The 19,478-nt window shown below is 42.6% G+C and overlaps 1 protein-coding gene across 5 annotated transcripts in view; it reads left to right on the plus strand.

Moving 5' to 3' along the window:
* Nucleotides 1-316: 316 nt before the first annotated feature.
* Nucleotides 317-19,478, plus strand: part of RNF8 (ring finger protein 8) — a 37,172-nt gene continuing 18,010 nt past the window's right edge. For 2 of the 5 annotated variants that reach the window (XR_003507994.1, XM_027524259.1), the window contains exons 1-2: nt 320-578; nt 10,239-10,367. Coding sequence is in view for 1 of the 5 variants with exons in the window: in XM_027524259.1 (XP_027380060.1) it covers nt 468-578; nt 10,239-10,367 (240 nt within the window). In the remaining 4 variants the exon portion in view is untranslated. Of the gene's footprint in view, nt 579-731; nt 905-7,636; nt 7,852-10,238; nt 10,368-19,478 lie in introns of those variants that run through there. The other 3 variants (XR_003507996.1, XR_003507995.1, XR_003507997.1) reach the window with 3 other exon arrangements.

Raw genomic sequence — 19,478 nt, forward strand, 5'->3', positions numbered from 1 at the left:
TCATACTTTTAAATAACTTAGAGTTATAAAGCAAAATTTTTAAAAAGGAAGGAAAGTGAGAAGAGACTCCAGTTTGTGGAGGCTAAGACTGGGGTAAGGGTTCTACAAAGGGTGGTCAAGGTGTGACAGGAGCATTAGAGTGCCTGGGGCGGGGGTGGGGGGGCAAATGCCGCACCTTGGGCTAGACCACCGTCACCTGGCCTAGACCACCTCACCTGGCCTACATCACCCTCACCTGGGCCACCGGCCGCCAATCGCCCTCCTCTCGCGCAGGCGCAGTGACTCCCGCTTGCTGGCGGGGGCGGGCTGGGGGCGGAGCCCAAGCGAACCTTCACAACGATCGTGAGCCCGTAGCGACTGCTTCTGTCTGTGGTGTAGGTATGGCGCCCGCGAGGAAGCCAAGAGGCGGCGGGAACCCACGTCAGGGTCTCGCTGTGTGCTGACTGCTACCCTGGTCCGAGTGGACTATGGGGGATCCCGGCTCCCTGGTCACGGAAGGCCGCGCGGGTGAACGGAGCTGGTGCTTGCGGCGAGTGGGGATGAACACCGAGTGGCTGCTGCTGGAGGATGGCAACGAGGTGAGCGGGAGGGGTCTTCTTGAGGCGAGGGAAGGGGTTTGGAGGAGGCTGGGGTCCCAGGGTGGCCTTGTTTCCGGGCGGGAGGGATGAACCGGAAGGAGGAGTTGGGAGAAGTAGAGGAGAGCGGTGAGGGGTGGGAGGGGTGAGGAGGGAACGGAGAAAGGCACCTGGTGCCAGAGGTTTGGAGGCGGGGGGCGGGGGCGGTCTCAGGTGGGAGGTGTGCGGGAGAAAAGATGGCCCCTTGGACAGCGCCCTAGGCCCAAGGGCCGAGCTGGGCCAGGTGTCTGGGTTGCGGGAAGGAGCCTGGTCGAGGGGCAGAGCGAAAGGTGAGCGTAGAGGCTGTGAGGACTGCTGGGGTTTCGAGGGGAAAGGAGACGACTGTGGGTCTCACGGAGCGCGACGGCGCCCGCTCGGGTGGCGGAACTGGGAGGCGGAGCTGCCCGGACTTCCGAGAATCATGGAGCCGCCCGGGGTCTGAGAGGGAAGCTCGGAGGACTGCTGAGAGAGGAAACTTTCTCGAGTTTATTTTGAAAACGATTGCGAGTTTGGGGTAGTGTCCCTTAAAATACCCAGGCTTTAACGTAAAAGTGTCTTTTTCTTTACTAGTTCATGAGAATTGACCCTTTGATGTGGGCCACAGTTCTGTGAGTCTCGGTACAGCCCATTGGCACCTCCTAGGTTGGGGTAGGGCTTCAGAAATATGAGAATTCTCACCAGAGGCCGTTTATGACGTTCTCTGGTGCTGTCATAAATGCAAAACAAAGACACTTGAGAGGTGAGGCACGGTTTCGGTTGGGGGCCGCTAGGCCTGAGGTGGTGGTTTTACAGAGGATGATGGGAGAGAGCGGGAAAAGAGAATGCAGTCTACTTGGAAAGGATAGCTAGATCAGGCACCATTTTGGGGTGACTGGGAACCGTTTTGGTTTTGGAAACATTTGTGTGAAGGACAAAGAAGTCTTTAGGTAATTTTGTATGTTTAATTAAAATTTTCCTGTAAGTTAAGTAATCTCGGTTCAGTCTCTTGGGTATTTATTGAGTACTTACATTGTTTGGTATAGTACGAGAGGGATAAATAATGACTTCTATTCTCAAAGAGTTCACTGCTTGAATGGGGAAAGGAGGATTTTATACAATGAAGCAATTTGAGAACATCCATGCAGAGGCTAATCAAGTGCCAAGCTGTGGTTTATTTAGTATTAAGGAAAAGAAGGCAGCACGGTTGTCTGAGAAGGCTTTACAAATAAGTGAGAAAAGGAGAGAACCAAAAGGCAAGGGAGAAAGGGAAACAAACACTCAACTGAATGCGGAGTTCCAGACAATAGCAAGGAGAGATAAGAAAGCCTTCTTAAGTGATCAGTGCAAAGAAATAGAGTAAAACAATAGAATCGGAAAGACCAGAGATCTCCTCAAGAAAATTGGAAATGTCAAGGGGAACATTTCATGTACAGGTGGGCACGATAAACGACAGAAACAGTAAGGACCTAACAGAAGAGATTAAGAAGAGGTGGCAAGAATACACAGAAGAACTATACAAAAAAGGTCTTAATGACCCAGATAACCACAACGGTGTGGTCACTGACCTAAAGCCAGACATCCTGGAGTGTGAAGTCAAGTGGGCATTAGGAAGCATTACTACAAACAAAGCCAGTAGATGTGACAGAGTTCCAGCTGAGCTATTTCAAATCCTAAGAGACAATGTTGTAAAAGTGCTGCACTCAGTATGTCAGCAAATTTGGAAAAGTCAACAGCCGCCACAGGACTGAAAAAAGTTAGTTTTCATTCCAGTCCCAAAGGACAATGCCAGAGAATGTTCAAACTACTGTACAGTTGCACTCATTTCACATACTAGCAAGGTAATGCTCAAAATCCTTCAGCAGTACATGAACTGAGAACTTCCACATGTACCAGGTAAATTTAGAAAAGGCAGAGGAACAAGAGATCAAATTTCCTGCATCTTTTGGGTCACGGAGAAAACAAGGGAATTCCGGAAAAACATCTATTTCTGATTCATTGACTATACTGAAGCCTTTGACTGTGTGGATCACAACGAACTGTGGGAAATTCTTAAAGAGATGGAAATACCAGACCACCTTACCTGTCTCTTGAGAATCCTATGTGCAGGTCAAGAAGCAACAGTTAGAACCTGACATGAAACAACAGACTGATTCAAAATTGGGAAAGTAGTACATCAAGGCTGTATATCATCACCTTGGTTAGTTAACTTTTATGCAGAGTACATCATGCAAAATTCTGGGCTGGATGAATCACAAGCTAGAATCAAGTTTGCTAGGAGAAGTAAACTCAGATATGCAGATGATATCACTCTAATGGCAGAAAGTGAAGAACTGAAGAGCCTCTTGATGAAAGTGAAGAGGAGAGTGAAAAAACTGGCTTAAAGCTCAGCATTCAAAAAACTAAGATCATGGCGTCCAGTCCCATCACTTTATGGCAAGTAGATGGAGATAGAGTAGAAACAGTAACATTTTATTTTCTTGGGCTCCAAAATCACTGTGGATTGTGACTGCAGTCGTGAAATTGAAAGATGCTTGCTCCTTGGAAAGAAAGCTGTGACAAACCTAGACAATGTATTGAAAAGCAGGGACATCACTTTGCCAGAAAAGTCCATATAGTTAAAGCTGTGGTTTTTCCAGTAGTCATGTACAGATGTGAGAGTTGGATCATAAAATAGTCTGAGTGCCATAGAATTGATGCTTTCAAATTGTGGTGTTGGAGAAGACTTGCTGCTGCTGCTGCTAAGTTGCTTCAGTTGTGTCCAACTCTATGTGACCCCATAGACGGCAGCCCACCAGGCTCCGCCATCCCTGTTATTCTCCAGGCAAGAATACTGGAGTGGGTTGTCATTTCTTTCTCCAAATCGTAAAAGTGAAAGTGAAGTCTCGAGTCATGTCTGACTCTTAGCGACCTCATGGACTGCAGCCTACCAGGCTCCTCCGTCCATGGCATTCTCCAGGCAAGAGTACTGGAGTGGGTTGGCATTGCCTTCTCTGAGAAGACTCTTGAGAGTCCCTTAGACTGCGAGATTAAACCAGTAAATCCTAAAGGAAATCAACCCTGAATATTCATTGGAAGGACTGATGCTGAAGCACCAATACTTTGACCACCTGATGCAAAAGAACTAACTCCTTAGAAAAGACCTTGATGCTGGGAAAGATTGAGAGCAGGAGGAGGAGCAACAGAGGGTGAGATAGTTGGGTAGCATTACCGACTCAATCGATATGAGTTTGAGCAAATTCCAGAAGATAGTGAAGGACAGAGAAGCCTGACATGCTGTAGTTCATGGGGTCTCAAAGAGTCAGACATGATTTAGCAACTGAACAACAACATCCTAAGAACAGTCAGAGGAGGCATTCAAGTTCAGCCTTAAATATTGCTAGATTTGGTGATTATAAAGGATTACTTGTACTTGTATGCTGTGAATTGAAGAACACCCGGAAGATACCTGTGCCCCCAAATCTCTCTCTCTCTGTGTTATCAGTGCCTAAAAGTCCACATTAGGCCTTCTTTCTTTCAGTTTGAGAGCATTGACCTTCCCTGCGTGGCCCTTTCCAAAAGCATATACTTTGGGGAAGGTTTTTTTTTAATTAATTCATTTATTTGATCTTAGTTACGGTATGCAGGATCTTCACTGCATCATGCAGGATCTTTTATTGTGGCATGTGGGCTCAGTAGTTGTGGTGTGCAGGCTTAGTTGCTCCACAGCATGTGGGATCTTAGTTCCCCTACCAGGGATTGAACCCACATCCCTCTGCATTGCAAGGCAGATTCTTAATCACTGGACCACCAGGGAAGTCTCCCTACTTTGGGGAAGTTTAACAAATGATGATACTTAACACCTGCATGATAGTAACTATACCTTACTTTCTATAGGGCCAAACTTTCACGTACATCACTTAATGCAAGCCCTGCACGTGTACCACACCCACACACAACCCTATAAGGAATTTAGTAGTCATGTTAATTCATTCTTTAAGATTCAGTTGCCATGGGGACTTACCTGACCATCCAGTGGTTAACACTCTGCCCTTCAAATGCATGGGGCACGGGTTCCATCCCTGGTTGGGAAACTAAGATTCCACGTGCTGCACAGCCCACCCAACTTTCCCCACCCCCATTAAAAAAAGAAAAAATTTCAGTTGTGATGCATTAATTCATTGCTTCTGAATAGCTTGGTAGTACTGAGAATCTTGGGGAGGGTGCAGGCGGAAAGAGTTAAAGACTCTGCAGCAAGGGCAAGGGGACTATAAAGTGCTCCTATACATATTTTAAACTATCGGATAATTTTTTGTGAGGCTACCTCTAATGGGGCTCTCCTCATAGGCCTGGCTGTCTGCAGGTCGGATCTTAGGAAATGGTTCGTACACAGCATGCAGTGTGTATGAGCAGAGCTTGAGTCAAAGCCAAGACGTGATGTCTTGCTAATTGTAACAGTCCCCAAACCATAGCACAGGATGGTGCACACAAGATTTTAGGAGGTATGCTGATACCATTTAGTTACAACAGCAGAGTAAGGTCAGTTTCTTGCCTTCCCAGTTCCCCCAAAGTCTCAGCTGTAATAATGAAAGTTCCTCTCATTTCACTGAAGGAAATACTGTAGCAAATTGTCTGCCTGAATGGGTGTCTTTAAATTTCTTAAACCAGTCAAGAGAGCTTGGTAGAAAAACAGATAGACTTATTGCAAATTAGCTAGTTCCCAGGCCCTATAAATATCTATGCCTTTGGGGAAAACCACTGTATCTTCATTTTTCTTTTTTTCTTCTCTTGTATTTGGTTTTCACGAAGCTCTTTGCCCTAGTGAAAGTGAAAGTCACTCAGTTGTGTCCAACTCTTTGTGACCCCATGGATTATACAGTCCATGAAATTCTCCAGGCCAGAATATTGGAGTGGGTAGCCATTCCCTTCTTCAGGGGTTCTTCCCAACCCAGGGATTGAACCCAGGTTTCCCACATTACAGGCAGATTCTTTATCAGCTGAGCCACCAGGGAAGCCCTAAGAGAGTTGTTAAAAGGGAAAGGATCATCCAAGAGGAGTTGATGGTCATTTGGGATACAGTAGGAGTCATGCCTGGGCTTCTCCGGTGGCTCAGTGGTATCTGCCTGCAATGAAGGAGTCGCAGGAGACGCTGGTTTGATCCCTGGGTCTGGGAGATCCCCTGGAGAAGGGCATGGCAACCCATGCCAGTATTCTTACTGGAGAATCCCAAGGACAGAGGAGCCTGGTAGGCTACAGCCCATAGGGTTGCAGAGTCGGACACGACTGAAGCAACTTAGCATACACGCATGCAGGAGTCATGCCTAGGAGGAAAGCATTAGTAAAGGTGGGTAAGGACAGGATTAACTTGTAGGCTAATACTGTCAGTAAGTGAAGAGGCTGGCACAACTTTGTAAATGGAAGCAACCCATAGCCGTTAATTGATAATTTGTTGGCACTCAGTTCCCTTGGGAAATTTACTTTTATGTTATGAATGATGATGGATATTCAGATAAGCTCATGCAGACTCTGACCATGGTGTAGATGAATTATCAGTGTATCAGGGTATATTCTAGGACCAGATAGTGAAGGGAAAGACAAAAAAGTGTTTCCTTCTTTTCCTGGATTCAGAGTTCATAGGCAATTTCAGAAAAAGCACTCATTATTCCCTTTTTTGTATTATTTTCTCCAGGCTACCCATAATGGCAGTCTGTCTCCCCTCAAATATTAAAGTGGAATATTGAATACTTTCTTGCTAGAAATAAAGCTACCTAAATGGAAATTCTTATTGAATATGGATGACAGATAAATCCTTAACATTCCATTTTTAAAGGATAGGTGTGTTCAGAGGAACTTCTATAATTAATTTCTGGCAAACTGTCAAAACATTGAGAAACTTCAGACTCAGGATTTTGGTTGAGGTGATCACTACATTTTAAAGGCAAACAAGTCAGATTTGTAAGGTTCCTGGCTGCTGCTCCGTGGTTTCCAGTGGTAATAACCCATTTTCCAACTTCTGACCTAAAAAACACCCATCTCCTGGAATCCAGGAGGACTCATAAGCAAGATCTCTTTATTCTTCCATTTATTCACAAATATTTACCGAGCAGAAAGAGGCTCTAAGGAGTACAGAAATACTGTGGTACACAAGATGGATAAGGTCCCTGCTCATGAAATTTAAATTCTAAATATAAATTTAGAAAAACAAAAGTAGACAAAAATAAGTGAAACAAGCAAGGTACTTTTGGATTGTGGTAAGCACATGCTAATAATGGAAGGGATGCAATGGCGAGGGAAGGAGCAGGCAGCAACTTTAGATCAGGTAATCAGGGTTAGGCCTCTGAGGAGCTGAAACTTGAAAGATGGGAAGGAGCCCATGCAAATGTTTGAAAGAAGAATGTTCTAATCAGAGGAGACAGGTGAAAATACCCTCAGGTAGAAGTCAGTGTTTCTAACCATGATGTGAGATAAACTGAAGAGATGGAGTTAGGACATTGAGCGCCTTAGAGACTGTGGAAGGAAGGAGAATTTTAAGAAAGGGGAAGACATGGTTTAAGGTTTTTATATTACTACTCTAGCTACTGTGTAAAGAATGGGGGCTAGCACAGGAGCAAAAACAGCGTAACTAGAGGAAGCAGTGTGGTTTGAATTAAGATAGAGGCCACTGATAGAAGTGAACAGATTTAGGGCATATTTGAATTAACAGCCAGTAGATTTTGCTGATGATTTGAATGTGGATCCGGATGAGGGACATGGATGGCTCCTGGGTTTGAGGCTAAGCAGTGGGTTGGGTGGTTGTATGAGTTACTGAGATGAGAGTTTGTGGGGAGGAATAGATTGGGGCAAAGAGCTGTGGTGCTTTTTGAGGGACTGAGGACAGGAATTATTTTGAAAGAATTTCAAAAGGAACAAAAGTGGCATCTTTTAGAAAACCACAGACTATTTGGCTTAATATTCCCAGGTAAGGTTGGGGTTATAGATCATTAAAGAGGTGACTTGTGTACCAAGAAGAAAAAGCAGCAAATTCTGTGATCTGGATTCCAGAAGAATCTTATTTCCTTCCTTCACAGGGTTATTATGAACTCGACTGGTTTGTCAAAAAAATATGTTAGATGTGAACTGGGAGTTCATTGCAACCTGTCCTTATGGATAAAATGGAAAATAAAGACTTTTTCATCTTTTGGTTGAACTATAACTGTTGAAAGTGAAGTTGCTCAGTCTTGTCTGACTCTGTGACTCCATGGACTGTAGCCTACCAGACTTCTCCATCCATGGCGTTTTCCAGGTAAGAGTACTGGAGTGGGTTGCCGTTTCCTTCTCCAGAGGATCTTCCCCACCCAGGGATCGAACCCAGGTCTTCTGCCCAGTGGGCAGATGCTTTACCCTCTTGAGACACTAGGGATGGCTCAACTGGTAAAGAAGCCGCCTGCAATGCGGGAGACCTAGGTTCGATCCCTGGGTCAGGAAGATCCCCTGGAGAAGGTCATGGCTACCCACTCCAGTATTCTGGCCTGGAGAATTCCATGGACTATATAGTCCATGGGGTCACAAAGAGTCGGACACAACTGAGCGACTTTCATTTCATAACTGTTGAAGGCGATCGCTGAATTGTGTGGTAGAATGTTTACTAGACTGTCCTGAGAGCTTTGCCTTTGGTTGCAGCCTATTTTAATCTTTTTATCTGTGTCTTGAATGAAGGTACAGAGGGCATCATATCAATTTGGTGGGTGACTCAAGCTGGAAGAGATACTGAGTATGTCTGATGGCAGATGAAAAATTTAGAAAGGTCTTGACAAGCTCATGATAGGCTGAACTAACAAGATGAAATTTAATAGGAATCAATTGATCCTGCACTGGAATCCAACTAGTCAAATTCAGGATAGAAGAGACATGATTTAGCATAAAAATTTTTAGGGGAGGGTTCAGTTCAGTCACTTAGTCATGTCCAACTCTTTTTGACCCCATGGACTGCAGCATGCCAGGCTTCCTTGTCCATCACCAGCTCCCGGAACTTGCTCAAACTCTGGTCCATTAAGTCAGTGATGCCATCCAACCATCTCATCCTCTGTCATCCCCTTCTCCTCCTGCCTTCAGTCTTTTCTAGCATCAAAGTCTTTTCCAATGAGTCAGTTCTTTGAATCAGGTGGCCAAAGTATTGGAGTTTCAGCTTCAGCATCAGTCCTTCTATGAATATTTCCTAAAGGACTGATTTCCTTTAGGATTGATTGGTTTGGGCTTCTTGCAGTCCAAGGGACTCTTGAGTCTTCTCCAATACCACAGTTCAAAAGCATCAGTTCTTTGGTGCTCGGCTTACTTTCCTTCTTTCTTTCAGGGGAGGATTAGACCAAGAGATCTAATTATTCCTCAGCCTAAGGATACATTGACAGTGTGATATATCTGCCATGAAAGCCAATGCATTTTATATGCTCCAGTGATAATATCTAGGACTGGGAAAGTGATGCTTGCATCCATCTGTGTAATAAAAATTAGGTTTATTTTTCTTGATGTGGCATCCAGGAATAAAAGCAAACCAGAGGTCTCTTCACAGACCCATAGGATGGCAGAAAGACTCAAACCTATGCCATGGAGTTACTTCGAAGTAATTGGAAACACAGGGTCAAGAAAAGGGAAGATTCGATAGATACTTCATAGCTGCCATGTGAAAAGGGGGGATTGGAGATTTTTCTGGTGGTGCCCAGAGCAGAGCCTGGGTCAAAGAATGGAATTTATAGGAAGAAAGAGGCCAAGTCAGAGCCATTAAAAAATTGGAGAGACTGTCTTGTATAGAAGCTATAGTTCTTGGCAGTGTTTAAGACTAGTTGATGGGGGTGTGTAGAAAGGAATCCTCCATCCTATGAGTGGCCTTTCAGAATCTGAAGATTTAACTTCAGGACCAGGGACCAGGTTTGATCACTCAAGAGCTTTTGTACAGCAGAGTTTTATTAAAGTGAAAAGGGACAGGAAAGCTTCTATGTAGATATCAGAGGGGGATGGAGAGCCCCCCTTCCCGAGTGTTAGCAAGGGAGTTATATACTTTTTAACTAGTTATTAAAATAATAAATCAAAAGAATGTCTCAAGGTTGTAAAGATCTTACTAGACCTACTCCCATAATTTACATTTTAAGATAACAGGATTAGCCAGAAGGTTTTCAGGAAGGAGAAACTGTCCTCAAGCAGGATACGTTGTTGTTATATAATCCTTAGTACGAAGTTTAAACTGAGTTGTTTGTTGTGTAATTATCAGTTCTGGGCTTAAAGGAAAAAATGGTATATGTGACTAAGACTAAGGAATGTAGAGGGAAAAAAAAAGTTTGTCCTTTCCTCCTCCTCGAGAACCCTAGACCCCTGTCTCTGCTTCGAGAGCCCCAGACCCCTTTCTCCTCTTCGGGGACCCCGACTTCTGATCAACCTGCCTAGGAATTGACTCTCATTAACCAACCCTAATACTCCATGGCTAACTCTGTTCAACTATCTCATCACAGCTTTTTGCCTTTTTCTACTCAGTGGCTCCAGTGGCAAATGAAGGAGGAGATGACTAACGATCTATTTGGGGTTTGTGGGAGTCTGGTTTCGTAAGTCAAGACTTGTGAATACTGCTGGTTGACAAGACGGTAAAGGACCTCCTTTTTCAGTGCCGTGGCTGATTGTGTCTCTTTGTTATTATCTTCCTAGGTGACTGTAGGGCGAGGATTTGGTGTTACATACCAGTTGGTATCAAAAATCTGCCCTCTGATGATTTCCCGAAACCACTGTATTTTGAAACAGAATGCTGAGGGCCAGTGGACAATTAAGGACAACAAGGTACAGTAATCCAGAGAAGCCTAGATACTTTTATTGGATTTTTAAAAATTTTTATTTATTTTTAATTGGAGGATAATTGCTTTACAATATTGTGTTGGTTTCTGCCATATATCAATGTGAATCAATCATAGGTATATGTATATCCCCTCCCTCTTGAATCTCCCTCCTGCCTATTTATTTTTAGGTTAGGGTTTTTTCCCTCCTTCAAGGTAATACATGGTACAAAATTAAAAGATTAAAAAATGTATCTTCTACCATAGCTACTTACTTGTCTTGCCCAGAGATGGCTACTTCTCTATGCTGCCAGAGGTTAGATTATGCCAAAATAAGTTACTTTGTAAGGAACATCTGGGCTTCCCTGGTGGCTCAATGGTAAAGAGTCCACCTGCCAATGCAGGAGATGAGGGTTCGATCCCTGGGTCAGGAAAATCCCCTGGAGAAAGAAATGGCAACCCATTCCAGTATTCTTGCTTGGGAAATCCCACGGACTGAGGAGCCTGGGGGCTGCAATCCATGTGGTCACAAAAGAGTGCAGCATGAGGTAGCGACTGAACAGCAAAGGAACACCTGTGTTGGGGCAATAGGTCCTGTTCCAGAAACTAAGTTACCGGGGAGTTTCGTCTCTTGTGAATCAAAGGTCCAGAGACCTTGGGAATCTGATGATGATTCTAGGGTACACCTGTGATTCAGGGCATGGGGAACAGGAGGAGCTGCACTGATTACACTTGCTCCTTCTCTTCCCCCTCCTTTCCTACAGCAAACCCCGTCCCTCACTTTTAACATGTTTCATGTATTAGTGCTCTAATCTAAGGAAGATTTCCTTAACTTTTAACTTTTTTTTTTTTTTTTTTTGCTTGAAACAAATTTGAAAACCACAAATACTAAGGAAGTTGAAATAATGTATAGACCCAGCAATTAGGAAGTACCTGAAGTGCATATGTGAAATTTGTACCTAAAGTGCAAATACAGTGAAAATATAGATTGTGAAGTGAGAGAAATTCTACTGTAACCAGTTAAGGATTAGGAAGTATGAAATGTCTTTTGACACCACTTTGCACTGCTCTGGTTGAAAGGATTTTAAAGATACCTGTTAGGAGGAAGGGTATTAAGATGATTCTGAGACCATTTCCAACAGGTATGGGGGATTTCCCTCCCTACCCCGCATCTGTCTACCTGAGATAGCATCAGATTCTACAGATAGAGGGCTCAGTCCCACAAGACTGCTTTCCACTTCAGATACGAGTCACAACCCCAGGTTAACTAACATCTGTGTTTCTGACTGGTTATACGTTGGAGGTTCCAAGGACCCTGTCCTTGAACTTTGGGTGCCAGTTGCAAGTCCAGGTTTTAACCTGTACTTCTGGCTGACTGGCTAAATCAGAGGTTCCCATGGCCACCTCCCCTTTTGGATATAATTAATCAGCTTCAGAGTGATTCACAACTCAGGAATACATTTTCTTACATTTACCGGTTTATTGTAAAAGGATATGGTCGGGGATACAGGTGAACATCCTCATGAAAAAGATGTTATCACTTCAATTCAGTCGCTCAGTCGTGTCCGACTCTTTGTGACCCTTGTCCATCACCAACTCCTGGAGCTTGCTCAAACTCATGTCCATTGAGTCAGTGATGCCATCCAACCATCTCTTCTTCTGTCGTCCCCTTCTCCTCCTGCCTTCAATCTTTCCCAGCATGAGGGTCTTTTCCAATGAGTCAGTTCTTTGCATCAGGTGGCCAAAGTATTGGAGCTTCAGCATCAGTCCTTCCACGAATATTCAGGACTGATTTCCTTTAGGGTTGTATATGGGAGAATACACAGAGCTTCCCTGATTAAACCCCATCCTTTTGGGTTTTTATGGAGACTTTATTATATATGTGTAATTGATTGAATTACTGGCCAGTGATGATCAACCTCGAGCCTCTCTCCCCTCCCAGGGCTTGAGGGGTGGGACTGAAATCTGATGTTAACTAAGATAGACGGAGTTCCAGCCCTCCAGTCACTGGATTGGTTCCCTTGGCAGCCAGACCTCGTAGGTGACCCTGGGGCATTCCAAAAGTCACCTCATTAACATAACAAAGAATACCTTGATCTCTCTTACCACTTAGGAAATTTCAAGGGTTTTAGAAACTCTGTGCTAGAAATGGGGATGAATACCAAATATATATTTCTTATTATAATTCATAGTATCACAGGTATCCTGCTGGCCTGCCCAGCAGCCTTATTTTGCATGCATAAAACTGCTAGATTTAAGCTGTTGGAGAAAGTATCTTCCTGCACTAGGATTAAGTTGAGTTGGCATGGTGTTGAAGGAGAGCATAAATGTTAAGTAAATTGGTTCGGCACTCTTGGCAAGGCACCGTGAGCAGAATAGAAATTGGCACTGGAAAGGGGACGTTAGAGATGATCTAGTTTAACCCCTTCTGGGGACACTTGAGTCTGAACAAACCTTGCTGCTTGGGGCAATGCAGCTTTCCGCCTCCCAGCAAGCAGCTAGAGCAGTGGTTCTCAACTGTTTCCAATTTTGCCCATACATGGGATACTTTATAAAAATACTGATGGTATCACATTAAAATTAAGAATTTCCATTCACCAAAATATATCAAGAGAGAGAAAGCATGCTCAAAGTGGAAGATACTTGCTAAAGATACAATCAGTGAAGGGCTTATACTTGGATGGATGTGTGTGTGTGCGCGCGCGTGCGCTTAGTTGCTCAGTTGTGTCCAACTCTTTGCAACCCCATGGACTGCAGCCCACTAGGCCCTTCTGTCCATGGGGCTTCTCCAGGCAAGAATACTGGAGTGGGTTGCCATGCCCTCCTCCAGGGGATCTTCCCAACCCAGGGATCAAACCCAGGTCTCCGGCATTGCAGGCGGATTCTTTACCATCTGAGCCACTGGATGTATACAGAACTCCAAATCAATAAGAAAAAGAAAGATAACCCAGTTTTAAAAATGGGCAAGAACTAGGCACTTCACAAAAGATTCTGTCCAATTGTTCCGTATCCATGAAACATTGTTCAGCTTCATTAATGATCTGTGAAATACATAATGGAATACCACGACACACCCTGTTGTCAGAGTAACTATAATTGCATTTTAATGATGCCATATATTTACACAGGTATGGAGCCAAGTAGTCTTTTGATAGAAATGTAAATAGATACAACTATTTTGGAAAATTATTTGTCATTATTTATTAAAGTGTGTGTATGTATATATGTATACATACATACATACATACATTGTTGTTGTGTAGTGCTAAGTCATGTTCCACTCTTGTGACCCCATGGATTGTGGCTCCCAGGCTCCTCTGTCCATGGGATTTCCCATGCAAGATTGGAGTGGGTTGCCATTTCTTTCTCCAGGGGGTCTCCCGTCCCAGAGTTTGAACCCATGTCTCCTGCATTGGTAGGTAGATTCTTTACCACTGAGCCATCTGGGAAGCTCTGACACACACACACACCACACACACCACACACACCACACACCACACACACACCACACACACACACCACACACACCACACACACACACACCACACACACCACACACACCACACACACACACACACACACACACACACACACACACACAATATTTTCACTCCCAGGGAAGCAACCCAAATATCTTTCAACAGTAGAATGGATAAATAAACTATGGAATATTCTTTTTTTTTTTTCCCTTGGGAAAAGATGTTTGTTTTATATTTTCTTCTCTTCAGATTGTGGAGTAAAGCTGTGATAGATATTATGAAATGATGAACACGAATATTTTGAGGGGTCCTGTCATTTTCACTTTTGTTTGCTTCACCGTCTTTTTCTTTTTTACAATAGTAGAAGATATTTATCAGTTTTCACAATCAATAGCCAGACAAAAAAATAAAAGATAATTACATTAACCTCCAATTAAAATAAATAAATTCATATTTTTAAAAAAGATAATTACAGTTGCAAGTCACAATGATAACATGATTAAAATAATTACATACAATTTGGGGGTGAAGCAGAGTGATGTGGTAAGTGGAAGTGCGTTCATGCACATGTTTTCATCTGCTCAGCCAGTCTATGTCTTTTGGTTGGTGCATTTTAATTCATTTACATTTAAGGTAATTTTCAATATGTATGATCCTATTACCATTTTCTTAATTGTTTCAGGTTTATTTTGTGTAGGTCTTTTCCCTGTCTTGTGTGTCTTGCCTGGAGAAGTTCATTTACCATTTGTTGCAAATAAAGCTGGTTTGGTCGTGCTGAATTCTCTTTAACTTTTGCTTCTCTAGAAAGCTTTTGCTTTCTCTGTCAAATCTGAATGAGAGTTTTGCTGGGTAAAGTATTATTCTTGGTTTTAGGTTTTCCCTGAACAAGAGTCTGGCTGGATAGAGTATTCTCGGTTGTAGGTTCTTCCTTTTCACCACTTTAAATATATCATTCCATTCCCTTCTGGCTCATAGGATTTCTTTGAGAAAATCAGCTGATAACCTGATGGGGAGTTCCCTTGTCTGTTAGTTGTCATTTTTCTCTTGTTGCTTTTAATATTTTATCTTTATCTTTAATTTTTGTCAGTTTTGATTACTATGTGTCTTGGTGTGTTCCTCCTTGGGTTTATCCTGCCTGGGACTCTTATGCTTCCTGGACTTGGTTGACTATTTCCTTTCCCATGTTAGGGAAATTTTCAGCTATTATCTTTTAAAATATTTTTTGGGGTCTTTTCTTTCTCTCTCTTTCTGGGATCTCTATAATGCAAATGTTGTTGCATTTAATGTTGTCCCAGGGGTCTCTGAGCAACTAACAGTTTCACTTTTCATTTTCAGAGGTCTCTTAGGCTGTCTTCATTTTTCTTCATTCTTTTTTCTATATTCTGTTCAGCAGCAGTGATTTCCACCATTCTGTCTTATGGATGTGAGACATCTGTAAGTGACCACCAGGTCACTTACCCATTCTCCTGCCTCAGTTATTCTGCTATTGATTCCTTCTAATGTATTGTTCAACTCTGTTTGCTTGTTTTTTTTAGTTTTTCTAGGTCTTTGGTAAACATTACTTGCATCTTCTCTGTTCTTTTTCCAAGATCCTGGATGATCTTCACTATCACACTTCTGAATTCTTTTTCTGGAAGGTTGCCTAATCTCCACTTCGTTTAGTTGTTCTTCTGAAGTTTTGGCCCTTCATCTGGAGCATAGCCCTCTGTTTTTTTCATTCTGATTAACTTTCTGTGATGTGATTTTCATTCTAGCCTCTGCAGGATTGTGGTTCATCTTCTGTCTGCCCTCTGGTGGATGAGGCTGAAGGCTTGTGTAAGCTTCCTCATGGGAGGGACTGGCAGTGGGAAAAACTGGATCTTGCTCAGCTAGGTCTTGCTCTGTTTCTATACAAAAAAGATCTTCATGACCTAGATAACCATGATGGTGTGATCACTCATCTAGAGCCAGACATCCTGGAATGCAAAGTCAGGTGGGCTTTAGGAAGCATTTACTATGAACAAAGCTAGTGGAGGTAATGGAATCCCAGTTGAGCTTATTTCACATCCTAAAAGATGATGCTATTAAAGTGCTGCACTCAATTATGCCAGCAAATCTGGAAAACTCAGCAGTGGCCACAGGACTAGAAAAAGGTCAGTTTTCATTCTAAATCCAAAGAAGGGCAATGTCAAAGAGTGTTCAAACTACTGCACGATTGCAGTCATCCACACGCCAGCAAAGTAATACTCAAAATTCTCTAAGCCAGGCTTCAACAGTATGTGAACCGTGAACTTCTAGATGTTCAAGCTGGATTAGAAAAGGCAGAGAAACCAGAGATCATATTACCAACATCCATTGGATCTTCGAAAAAGCAATTTTTCGATGCAAGAGAGTTCCAGAAAACATCTATTTCTGCTTTATTGACTAAGCTTAAAGCCTTTGACTGTGTTGATCACAACAAACTGTGGAAAATTCTGAAAAAGATGAGACTATCAGACCACCTTACCTGCCTCCTGAGAAATCTGTATGCCGGTCAAGAAGCAACAGTTTGAACCAGACATGGAACAATAGACTGGTTCCAAATTGGGAAAGGAGTACATCAAGGCTATATATTGTCACCCTGCTTATTTAACTTATATGCAGAGCACATGTGAAGTGCCGGGCTGGATGAAGCACAAGCTGGAATCAGGATTGCTGGGAGAAATATCAGTAACCTCAGATATGCAGATGACACCACCCTTATGGCAGAAAGTGAAGAACTAAAGAGGCTTTTGATGAAAGTGAAGGAGGAGAGTGAAAAGGCTGGCTTAAAGCTCAACATTCAGAAAACTAAGATCATGGCATCTGGTCCCATCACTTCATGGCAAATAGATGGGGAAACAGTGGAAACAGTGGCTGACTTTGTTTTTTTTGGGCTCCAAAATCACTGCAGATGGTGATTGCAGCCATGAAATTAAAGGACACTTAATCCTTGGAAGGAAAGTTATGACCAACCTAGACAACATATTAAAAAGCAGAGATATTATTTTGTCAACAAAGGTTCATCTAGTCAAGGCTATGGTTTTTCCAGTAGTCACATATGGATGTGAGAATTGGACTATAAAGAAAGCTGAGCGCCAAAGAATTGATGCTTTTAAACTGTGGTGTTGGAGAAGACTCTTGAGGGTCCCTTGGACTACAAGGAGATCCAACCAGTCCATCCTAAGGGAGATCAGTCCTGAATATTCATTAGAAGGACTAATATTGAAGCTGAAACTCCAGTACTTTGGCCACCTGATGTGAAGAGCTGACTCATTTGAAAAGACCCTAATGCTGGGAAAGATTGAGGGCAGAAGAAGAGGATGACAGAGGATGAGATGACTGGATGGCATCACCGACTCAATGGACATGGGTTTGGGTGGACTCCTGGAGTTGGTGATGGACAGGGGGGCCTGGTGTACTGCGGTTCATGGGGTTGCAAAGAGTCAGACACGACTGAGTAACTGAACTGAACGTCATTCATTTATATAATATTCAAAACCAGGCAAAGCTAATGTGTGATGTTAAGCCAGGCTAGTAGCCACCTTATGGCAGGGAGCAAGGGGTGTGGTTAATGTCTAGGAGGAGGCACGGGGATGTTTCTGGGGTGCTGATAATGTGGGATTTTTTTTTTTAAACCTTGTGGTAGTTACACTGAAATGTTCACTTTGTGATATTCATATAGTTGTACATTTATGATTTATATACCCTTTAATGTTTGTAGCTATGTTCTAGTAAAGAATTTTTTAAAATATTGACTGGTACACCTATTAGAAATGCTAAAATAATACATTACCAAGTGCTGATGAGCATGCCGAGTAACTGGAACTCTTAAACACTGCAAGTGAGGAAACAAACTAGTACCACCACTTTGAAAAACAGTTTGGCAGTTTCTTTGAGTTAAACAGTTAATCACTTAACCAGTAATTCTATTTCTAGGTATTTACCCCAGATTAATAGGGACTTATGTTCTCATAAAACTTGTACCTAAATGTTTCTAGGGGCTTTATTCATAATCACCAAAAACTGGAGGAAACAACTAGGGAATGGAGAAACAAGCTGGTACACGCATACTCTGGAGTGTACTACTCAGCAATAAAAATACCAGACTACTGTAATGCAACCAAGTGGACACATCTCAGAATCATCATGCTAAGCAAAAGAAGCCAGCCTCCAAAGGGTACATACTGTATATGATTCCATTTATACAACATTTGGAAAAGGCAGACCTATGTAGAGACCAGATGAGTAGATAGATGCCTGGGAATGGGTGAAGGGTTGACTGCAAAGGTGCCTTGTGTCTTGATATGATTGTACAAGGTGTTTGCGTCTAAACCTGGCTTTAAAAATCCTGTTGCCTCGTTCCCATCTCAGACCAATTAATTCAGTCTGAGGATAAGACTCAGGCACTGCTATTTGTTCTAAACATTTCCAGGTGATTTCACTCTATAGGGTTAGGGCTGAGAACCATTTATGAGCTACATAAATCATCTAGGGAACTGCACAGAAACATTGGCTTTTGGATTTGGATTTCCACTGTTCTCAACAACTGATTAAAACTCTAGACAGAGATTAAGCATCAAGTGAAGTAATTAGCATTTAAGGGGCTGAGGATTATTCCACCCTTATTCCATTGATGACTCAGATATTGGGCAGGCTTTTCTTTGGTTATTACTTTGCTGCTGCTGACATTATTCAAACTGGTGATTATGAAAACCAGCATCAAGAAAGTGTTGACAGGAGTTTGATTTATTTAAACCATTGTATTTGAGATCATATCCTGGGCAGTACTTGATTGTTCCTATATAGCCGTGGTGTTTTCATCTTTTCTATAGTCGCTTTGTGAACGAACCCAATTTGGGCCTTTGGTCCAAATTATACCACTAGGTGTCACCAAGGAGTGATTAATGGGTAAACAGAGGGATCCAAGGATAAAATGTGATCGGAAAATTTTGAAAGCTTATTTTTCAGACCTAAAGGGCTTTGAAGGAGGCAGGTTAATGCAGAGGATCTAGTGGAGGGCTGCCAAAGGTCTTAAAGAGTTTGCCCCCGCTTTTTAGGGAATCCTTGTTTTCTCTCATCTTAGGCTACTCCTATAACCTCTTTATTTATTAACCTTGACTTTGCCTTTGAGTTTTTCTTAAATGTTGGCATTAGGTGGCCACCTGTGTCATATTGCTTTCCCTGAGGCTGTTTTCCTGGGTATAATTTCAAATTGATTCTTCTTCTGGTCTCCATTCCTCTCCTTTGTTAATAAACATAACCTTTAGTCCCAGTTCAGATGTGAATTTCGTCTCTGGCCTGTCCCCCAAAGTTAAGTCCTTGATATGGGTTAAAATGCCCACTTGTCTCTTTAAACTTTAAATCCTGCATTTGCTTCAAGTCTATTTTAGGACCTTTCATCCCCACTTAGCATCTCTTAGCTAACTCAGCTCTACAGGATATTCCTTTGCATTTATAGGCTGTTCTATGTAATCCCACATTTGCTTAAATATGCCCTTGTGTTTTTCTTTCTAGAGTCAGCTGCTAAAAGTTGTTTTCATATCTTCTGCTTTTGCACTCAGTATGTTTACCTTGCAAGATGCTGAGCATAGGGTTGAAGTGCTTGTTAATAAATCAGCTGAGCCAGAAAATAGTAGTGA

This window comes from Bos indicus x Bos taurus, chromosome 23 (assembly GCF_003369695.1).
Source record: "Bos indicus x Bos taurus breed Angus x Brahman F1 hybrid chromosome 23, Bos_hybrid_MaternalHap_v2.0, whole genome shotgun sequence".
Taxonomy (NCBI): domain Eukaryota; kingdom Metazoa; phylum Chordata; class Mammalia; order Artiodactyla; family Bovidae; genus Bos; species Bos indicus x Bos taurus.